Source organism: Solea senegalensis, linkage group LG9, assembly GCF_019176455.1.
Source record: "Solea senegalensis isolate Sse05_10M linkage group LG9, IFAPA_SoseM_1, whole genome shotgun sequence".
In the NCBI taxonomy this organism is placed as follows: Eukaryota; Metazoa; Chordata; class Actinopteri; order Pleuronectiformes; family Soleidae; genus Solea; species Solea senegalensis.
The window spans coordinates 10,801,130-10,811,344 of NC_058029.1; the positions used below are offsets into that span (position 1 = coordinate 10,801,130).

The following is a 10,215-nucleotide window of genomic DNA, read 5'->3' on the forward strand; positions in this document are numbered from 1 at the left end:
TGCACTAACCACCTTGATAATGACTTGTAGTGATGTAATAAGGAGATAATATCTCTGTAATGTCATGTTATTTCTTATGTAATGCCCAGATTATATCCAGGATACCTTCAGATTAACATGTTTGTTAATCAAAACAGATAATGATGATGTTATGTAATTGATATTAACCCTGCCTTATGCATGCACATGTTCTTATCAAACTGTTATCATATTGTTACTCTACTCTAATTTGGGGCTTATGCATCAGCTGATGTTTAATTCATTGGTTAATTGCAAAATTGTACTAATAATACAGGTCCAACATTTTTCACATGGTTCCATCTTGAACATTCTAATTTGTGTCAAATGTCTCCCCTTAATCACAAAATACTTAGTCCTTATAATGTTTCAAGGGTGTCATTTGTGGTTACACAATGATTTTTATTTCAGTTAGTAAATTACACAGAGACCCAAAAACACACACAAGTAGTAATCTTGGTTTAATGGTTTGTTGTCGTCAATCTGCAACATTCATTTCAGATTAATTTCAGGTATTTGCTCATTCAAATGGGATAATAACCCCCACTGAATTCTGAAACATGAGATACATATAAAAAAAAATCACATCCCACATTTCGATGTGTTATTATCTAACAAAATTGCATTTGTGACCTTATTTAACACAAAATCCCTCCCTCCCAAAATAAAAATAAACCTCAAGTAACTCGTTAAATGGTTCAGTCCCATGTTAACACAGCCCAAAGAAATGTAGCCTCACATTAATTACATAGTTACAGTACTAGGCTATCAAAATATATTCTGAAAACCCCCGACCCCCGACCCCTTCAGAAAGAAACAAAACAAACAAACAAAAACACAATTCCATAAATTAGCACCACGTCATCTGGGTAAGCACTGATATAATTATGTGCACGACAATGAAACCACATTTCACTGCACTGCAAGAACAGGGAAAATCTCAACATCTAATATCCAGGATTCAAAAGAACCCTTTCTCTTATTTTTAAAATGTAGCAGTAAAAAAAAAAAGAAAAGCAAACAAACAAACTAGATATACACAAAGCAAAAAACACCAACTCATTACATTAGATTGTTTATAAAAAAAACACAGTAATCTTTCTTTTTCTATGAAGTTCGTGTGTAAAACTTTTATTTTTCCTGCGTCTTTTGTCAAAGCCAATGCACGTAATCGCCGTGTACAGTGGTAGAGAGCACGTTGGACTGTACTGTGTGACGAATGTGAACGCGCTTCCCAACATTGTATCCAAAAACGGGTTTGAAACTTAACAACTTCATGAGCCGCAAAAGCACAAAAAACAAATACACTTTTTTGTCCCTTTTCTTTCTTTTTTTTTTTTTTTTAGCAAATAAATTAGAAAAGCTGAAGAGCCACAGTTCTCCTGGTGCGTTGTTTGCGAGTTCCTGTTGTTATCAACAGCGAGTGTGTGGGTGTGTGGAGAAGTGGAGGAGGAGGTGCTGCTCGGAGGAAACAGGAAGGAAACAGGAAGTACAGAGGCAGTCGTCGGGCCCCTGGTTGGCGACAGGAGGAGGTTGGAGGGGTCAAGGGGGCAAAGGTAAGGTTCAGTGGGAGTCCTGTGTACTCTTAGGCCTGCTGGCACTCACTTGAGTCCCCGTGGACCCAGTAGCAGATCTGAGCATATTTGATGGGCGTTATCCTCACCGCCACGTTGTAATCCTGCTGCATCCCGTCCCCGTTTACATCCACCCACTGGTGACCGGAGAAAATCCCAATGATCTTCCTCTTCCACTTTTTCTTGCCGGGCTCTTTGAGGCGGACGTAGACGCCAGAGCCGCTGGAGCCGGGTTTGGCATCGCAGTACTGATAGAGTAAATCGTTGGACTCATCGGACACGGAGCAGAACCGGTAGACCAGGTTGCCAGGCCGATCGTCATCAAAACCGGAGAAGTGGATCCTCCCAGCTGGAAGCTTCTTAACCGAAGGAATAACACCCAGATCCATGTGCTTGACTTTGGGGGCTTTCTTTAGCTCGAGAACGGCGTAGTCGAAATCTGCAGCCAGTCCGTCAGACACACCTTTGAACCAGCCCTTAGGAATCTGGGTCTGTTTGACCCTGGTCCACCTAAATGAAGGTTTCTCTGAATCTGCACTTCGCCGACTCCGGCTCTTCCTGCCTTTCCCTTTTCCTTTATGTTCTTTCCCGTCATTCTCCTCCTTCTCCTGGACTTCCTCTTTACCCTTGTCTCCCTTTCTCCTCTTGCCCTTTCCTCGTCCGCCTTTCCCTTTGCCTCCTTTGCCTCGTCTGGACTTCTCCTTCAGGATACCAACGCGCAGCTTCTGCGCTCCATTCAGATAATCGTTCCCATCGTGGATGCAGTGAGCAGCTGTGAGCACGTGTTTGGGTGACACCAGAACCCCAGAACACCCTGTGGAGATCTTCACGGTGGTGGAGAAGGGATACTTGGTGGAGAACTGCTTATCAGAGATGGTGAAGCGGGTGTCGGTGCCGTACACCTCACGTTTACGTCGCGAGTGAGCGGAGGAGGAGTTTGTGGACTGAGCGGTCACCTCGTTGAGACCTTGCACGGACACCGTGGTGTACGTGCGCGTGCCGTTTTCGTAGACCGTCTCGTAGGACAGGAGCTGCTCCAGGTCGTCCAGAGAAGGTGTCGGAAGGCGCCGCTGACACTCAATCCCACAGGTTCCACTTAACTCCAGTTGGGAATGTGCTGAGAAGCCGGGGCTGCTGATATACACAGTGCGTCTTTTTCTTACCAGAGGCACCGTCCACTGTGGCCAGGTGTACTCATCACTGACTGCGTTCTCCTCAGCAGCTGCAGCCACAGCCAGTAGCACCGGGAGCACGATACACAAGGGTATGAGGCCCATTGTTAAGTTGGGCCTGGCTCTGAAACACAGACAACAGAGAGGACAAGTTATGATACTGTATGTTATGATTCAGGTTGTTCTTCCTACAGCTACAGTTAAAATGCACTTAAGTTCTGAACTGAAATAGCACACAACAGCCAAATGGATGAATTTGAAAAACTCAGAGGATGAACCGTCCCATCTTTGGTGATTCTTTCATCCGGACGTTCCTCAGTTCATTCACATTTGTGAGAAAAACAAACCACAACTGTTTAAAAGTGTCTTAAATGAGGCATGTGCTCAGGGTTCACAGAGTTCAGATAGCACGTCAAGCCTGATGAATGTCACAGAGGGGCCAATTAAAACAAAACAAAAAACACAAAACAATACATCGGGAAAAGGAGAATGCTGTGTTTCTCAAAAACCTGTCTCAGAAGATGCCGTCTGAGAGCTCACTTCATTTATTTAACACTTGGCACAGATACATGATGCATCACCAACAGTCAACGTCAGTGAACATCATCTTAAAATATTCCCGCTGGATTGACACCAGACTTTGCACAGACATACATCCATGGTCACCTGACACAGAATCATCCTCATGACCTTTGTCATGACCTTTTCTCTCCAGAATCTCCATGAAATTGGAGAAATTTGTTTGGGTTTTCGAACGAGACGCTTTGACAACTGTTAAAATGTCCACTTGGTTTAAGAATGACTCGCTGCAAAACTTTCCCTGAAACATTCTACTGTACAAATCTGCTGATGCACGCTCTTCACTTTTCCTTGCTTTTCTCTGGATCGTTACAGTCATTGCGAGATAAGAGCTCAGGCTCCTCATCTGCACAGCAGCCATTTTGACGCGGCTTAGCAGGTGACAGTGATGACATTAACGACTCTGCTCCGCTCAGTCAGGACAAAGCGTGTGACGGTGGAACCAGAGCGAGCCCTGAAATCACCAGTTTGACTTTTACACCTGTCATTTTCTTATTACGTCTTATCCAAGTGGCTGCTGTCCGTGCCAGGTCCCAGTGAAAGTTAAATGAGGTCGTGGGACGTCAAGTGTGACTACAAAACAAGTAAGGTCAGTCATTTCTTGTTTAAAAAATACAGTTCGGCCTCCTCTTTTCTACTTTCCTTTACAGCCACAGGGAGGCAGTGCAGCACAGAATATTTGAGTCATGTAAAAAGTTGAGACTCAGCACAGGGGGGCACTTTTTCTTAAAATGTTCATCGGTGTGATTCCTCGTGGGGGGGGAGGGATCACCTAGCAGTGCTCTGCTGAAAATACTGTCAACGCTCATGCAGCATTCTCTCCAGAGCTGTTGCATGTGTCTTGTGGCTTAGAGAGAGACGAGAGATTTATGTCCACTGAGTCCTGCAGGAGGCTGCGGGCAGTGAGAAGCAGAGGACGAACCCTGATGCTCTGAATGGGCTGAGACAGTGGCTTGGAGGTTTGCCACAATGGTTAACCTTCTCTCTCAGTAATGACCATATCGGGTTTCCCCTGAGCTCCACTGCGCTCCTTGTCCATGCATATAAATGTCATCAAACACGGAGAGCTGTGCAGACGCTCTGCGGCTGTACAGTAAGTGTGAGGCTGCCAATGCTCATGATAACCCTATAAAGAAGGTCACGGTGTGGGTGCACGCTGTAATAGATTGAGCAGGCCGTCGTTTGACTGCAGAGCAGGGGATCTTTGAGCGAGTCAGCATGGCTGTGGTGATGAAGTCACTCGGGCAAATCCAAACAAATCGTTTGGACTCCAGAGAGTCCACACACAGACATCCCCTTTCAATTAGATGTTAGTGCAGCGTGGAAAATGAGAAGTCGCCTGGTCTGGCAGCGCTCCAGCAGACACAGCTGAGAGTTGCATCTATCTGTGCTACCATATCAGTGCAAATCCCACTTTTTTCACCAAACTGCAAAGCCCTTATTGCCCTGTGTCGTGTGCCACACCGTCTCCAATAAAACAAAAGTGGCCAACATCTATAACCAGTCCAAAACAGACAGTAATAAAAAAAAAGGGCCAGGCCCACAATAGCTGTAAAACAGCCTTGTGTAAATGAAGATGCAAGAAATGACCCTTTAGTTTTTCTCTGTGAAGCGTCACACTCCCACCACCAGACTCAGACATAACACACATCCAGAAGAAAGGCTGCAATTATTCAGCACAGAGTGGAAACTGATACGCTGCCATGTCGGGCTCACGGCCCTTTCAACTCTTCATTATTTTTCCACTGCTGTCAGCTGAACAAGAAGCTGTGCCCTCTCCATCCCTGTCACAAAGCTGCCTTATACAGTGGCAAGAGACACAGTGGCCAGCAGGTGGCGCTATGGCACAGCGCTCTCTCCATCTCTGTAAGAATGGCTCAGGCCATTGTGTGAATCACACCATCTTTATGAAAACTAATGATTTTCCATTCATTTTCTTTTTCTTTTTTTTCACACAATTCACATTGGATAAACATTCAGAGGCATCAACTTCCAAAGTGTTTTAACAACCAAAGCCTCATCACACAAACTCTGCTCATGGTTTCTGTTATGAAAAAAAACAACAAAAAAAAACAAAATTTTTCAATCCAAATAAAAGCTCTGAGACATCTGTTTTCACATTCCAAAAATGATGGGGGAAAAAAAAACACAATCAGCATCAGCAGTGGAAATAAATATCACATTTTTTCCTTTTCAAAGAAATAAAAAACAAAAAGAAATTACAATTCCACATCTGCATCACCAGCTGTGCTCACCACACAGCTGCACAATGAACAACTTAAATGTACTTAACCCTAACCCACATAACCAATAATAATAATGATAATAATAATGTGCACAGTGTCAATAAAGTTGAATATTTTCATCTAAAAAGAAAAAAAACAACTATTTTAAAAAAAGGGGATTAAAAACAAACAAACAAACAATAATAATAATTGAATGCAAAGTTAAAAACAAATAAATCTCCTGCAAGTTATCTAACAAGAGTCACAGCAACATGTGGAACGTGCCCTTACCTGCTTGCATCCGATTGATGGATATGTCAAATATCCGCAAATGTATTGTTTGTTTCCCTCCCTCAAGATTTATATTAACACAAAATATGATCCCAGTTAGAAAACAGTCACTGCATCCCCAGATCCCAGACGTGCAGGTCTCAGCAGGGCGACGACTCCCGTCTCCTCATGACTCCTTCAAAGAGGCTGAGAGAGAAAGTCGCAGGCGGGGACGCTGCGCTCAGGCTGCACTTGATGCTGAGGAGGGAGGGAAGGAGGGAGGGAGGGAGAGAGGAGGGAAGGAAGGGAGGAAGCGAGGAGGAGGAGTGAGTAAGGAAAACTATTTGAAAAGACCTTTTTTTTTCACTTGTGACAAAAGCTGTTCTCATCGGGGAGGAACCAGACCGACTGACTCTTTTTTTATTTTGACTGAATCTGCAGAATTAGGTGAAGTCAGTGGATTCATCAGGAGAGAGAGAGAGAGAGAGAGAGACTCAGAAAGTTTTATGTTTTTCAATTGCACATAACATTTTTGTCCATTTGGATTACACTGATTTAAAACAAATAGACTTGCATTGTGTAACAGTTCTAATAAACCCCCAATGTGTTTTAAATGCTCAACAATGTATTGATTTATGCATTTAATAAAAATAAATCCATTTTGAACCAGTGTATGTATGTAAGTACATACATTGAATGCATTTTAATTAAACAGGTTTAGGTGCATATGCCTGGTTGTTGAGCATTTCAGACACATTTGAGTTATTAATATTGAATACATACACTTATTTGTCTATTCATGTCCCAATCTGAGTAATCTAAATGGATGGACATTTTATATGCGTTTGAAATACATAAAATCGTGAATATTGACTGAACCGAGCAGAAAACACACTGAGCTCCTGGATGTCCTCCGTTGTTGTGTGTGGCGTTGCGTTGAATGTCGTTGTTTGTTGTCGTTGCACTGGTGCGTATCACAGATACACCGTTCCAAAAACATGAAGCCACAAGATGGAAGATTCCTTCAGTTTGTTTATTCCGAGACTATGAAAACCGAGCTGTTTTTATTTAAAACCTACGATACAACACATAGTATGGGTAGTATATTACGTTTTTGCCAAGAAAACCTCAGACCTTTGGCTGCAGCACAGTGTCTGTGAACAGACCTTTAGACCCGCTAAGATCTTTTGTGTGTGTGTGTGTGTTTAGACTTTCTATTAAGCAAAGGTCAAGGCCCAAGGGAAGAGCCTGTGGCCTCTGGCTGACAGAGGAAGAACGCCACAGTGACCGAGGGAAATGTCAATGAGGCAAAAAAAAAAGAAAGAAAGAAAAAAGACGTGGAAGATATGTGTGTAATGAGGGAGAGGAGACAAGGTGACACACACGTGGCTCATAAGGAGTGTAGCATGTGAGTGGGAATGTCATTGATACCTACTGATTTCAACAAAGTGGTGCTACAATGACACCTGTTCCCAACTGTGGGAACAATAAATCATTCAAATCTCTCTGGGAAGACACTTTGACCTTGTAAGGTCACAACTTTAAAGTGCTCTTCGAGGGGTTAAGACATGGTTTTAGGGTTTGGGTTAGAATTGGGAGTTAAGGTTAGGTTAAGTGTTAGGGTAAGAGGCGAGGGAGTGTGTTATGTCCTCACTGAGAAAGATAAAAGATCATAAATAAAGATAACTTTATTTATCTCCAAGGGGGTAAATTGCCGTGTCACGGCAATTAAAAATGTCATCTAAATACACAAGATATAATCTAAACACACAAGATATAATCTAAATACACAAGATATAATCTAAATACACAAGATATACAAATGAAGACTAAGAAGAATAATTGAACTGAACAAACACACATACTGTAAACAGTATGAAGACAGTCCAAGGCATCAGTGTTATGATGAAAAATCGTGTAAACCATACTGAGTGAGGACATTTCAGCCTGTCCTCACTTCTTTAAAGGGCTTTTTGGGGGCTAAGACCTGGTTTTAGGATTAGGGTAAAGGTCAGGGTTAGGCATTTACTTGTGATGTTTAAGGTTAAGGTAAGGGGTTAGGGAATATGCATTATGTCTATAAGGGTCCTCTCTGGGTCCTGAGTACGTACAGTACTCACCTACTGCAGCCTGTCACTGGTCTTGGTTTGTCTTCTACACAACGCTAACACACAGACAGGGTCATATCAGCGAGTGTCACCGTGGGTGTGTGGAAAAACACTGTGTCTGTGACGTCAGCCGCCCCTGGTTTACTCTGAAGCTACCACTCACTGTCATCTTTCTTAAATTACCCAAGCCGCGATATGTAAATTATTTAGGCAATAAGTGCGGGTGGAGCCGAGGTGGGACGAGCAAGTTTCAGCCACAGTGTCCCTTTCATGTCCCCTTCCAGTCAAACATGTGCTTTTGTCCTATTTTTTTCTTCTTCCTTTTTTCCCACTCATTCTTACTGTTAGGTTTGAGCCTCACTCTATGTCCAGGGTTTAGTTTCACACGGACTTTTGCTTTCTCAGTGTATGCGTGCTTAGCTGTGGTCCAAGTGAGATGTGAAGAATTTAAACTTCGCAACAATCACCTGCCACTTTATTAGGTACAGAGGACACCTAATAAAGTGACAGCAGTGACATCCGGTGTGGTCTTCTGCTGCTGTGTTTTTACATTTTCCGTGTTCGGTAACTTTGAGCTGAAGTTTCGTTAAAAAAAAACATGACATCCTGACATCCTATCACACACCTGGGATACTGTCCTCAACGGGACGTCAGACAGCAGGGGGCGTAGTCGGCCCCTGCTGTCTGACAAACCTGTACAAAACAGGAAGCAAGACACGTCACATGTGACGTCACGTGACCCTTCTGAGGAAGACCACAGGAAGTCAAGGTAATCAAAAAACGTTATATTTTCTATCTTTGCTGCAATGAACTGAGCTGCAAACAACAAGGAATCTTTGCTTTTTCGATATTTTCTCTTATTCGGACTATATTTCTCTGTAAAACGATCGGTATGATCGTGCTTGAAAATCCCCGTAGATCCACAGATTCTGAAATACTCAGATCAGCCCATCTGGCACCAACAGCCATGCATTGAATTGCTGCCTTATGATTGGCTGTGATATTTGTGTTAACAGGCAGTTAAACGGAAAGAATCTGCAGAGGCTAAAGTGAGTGACATTGATTACCAGATCCTATAAAAACACACTGTTTTCTCCTTAGAGATATTTAACTTCAGCAAATGCCAGTCTTGTTTAAAAAAGAAGGATACTTGATCTCACTTGTTTATAAATTACTTAAGTAAAAAGTCTTAAAGTCTATGACATTTACTGTACATAAGTATCAAAAGTAATTTTCTGTTCTTAATTATTAGATGTAAAAGTAAAAGTATTAAAAAAGTTAGGATTGAGCCATGGTAGCTCAGTGGTAGGGCGAGTTGTCTTTCTGCTGGAAGATTGTGGGTTCAATTCCTGGCTCTGCTAGTCTATATGTATCCTTTGAGCAAAACATTTAACCCCATGTTGCAGCGTGTGAATGGGTTTGAAAGATGTGTGAATGACAAAACTATAGTGTACAGGAGCTCATCAAGACTAGAAAAGCTCTATGTATGTTATAATACAGACCATTATAACTCTTCTTCTTCTGATTTTATTTGTAATGAGTTAGTTTGAAGAAATGTAGTGGAGTAAAAGAAAAAGTTACTAGAATTAGGAATAAGAAAGTAAAATACATATATGTGAATTTTGTACTTAAGTACAGTAACAAGGTATTTGTACTTTGTTACATTACAATACTGGCAAATACCTCCAAAAACCTTATGAAAAACCAGTATGGGAGTAGCTGTCTATGGTCTTATATGTCATTGTAACTTAATGTTACTGTGCTCTTGGCAAACCAGTGTTATCACAACTGTAGCCCATGCAGACAGAGAAGCATAGAAAATATTCCTGTTTCCAGTCAAGTTCAGTGTCAAAGGTCACAGAAGACGGATGGGACAACAGAGAGAGAGAGAGAGAGAGAGAGAGAGAGAGAGACAGAGAGAGAGAGAGAGAGAGAGAGAGATAGAGAGAGCTCAGTTGTTTCCAAATAGGAAAGCAGTGAGTGATCTTTCAGTTTGGGGTCGGAGCCGTGCGTTGTGGATAGAGGGGCTTTTGTGCCAAGCGTCACACCCTCCACACGGGAAGTGCTCCCTTTGCTCTCTCTGCTGTGGTGGACCAACGCTTATTGGAGGGGGAGCGCACAGGTTCAGGAATTTCATTAGTTGCGTTTGGGCGAGACGCTCTCTGCCTTCTGAGCGGTAAAGGACGGGCACGCCAAGTTTTAGGCCGCCTTTCTTGTCAGTGTGCCCGCCTTCATTGTGTCTTAAAGGCAGCTGCTGTGAGTTATTATA

The 10,215-nt window shown here is 42.6% G+C and overlaps 1 protein-coding gene across 1 annotated transcript; it reads right to left on the reverse strand.

Annotated features, from left to right (window-relative positions):
- Nucleotides 1-1,141: 1,141 nt before the first annotated feature.
- Nucleotides 1,142-6,094, reverse strand: prss35 (serine protease 35). Its single transcript, XM_044033287.1, has 2 exons — nt 5,860-6,094; nt 1,142-2,888 (listed from the first exon to the last, which is right to left on the reverse strand). The coding sequence occupies exon 2, from the start codon at nt 2,867-2,869 to the stop codon at nt 1,604-1,606; it is 1,266 nt and encodes a 421-aa protein (XP_043889222.1). The 5' UTR covers nt 2,870-2,888; nt 5,860-6,094; the 3' UTR covers nt 1,142-1,603.
- Nucleotides 6,095-10,215: the final 4,121 nt, after the last annotated feature.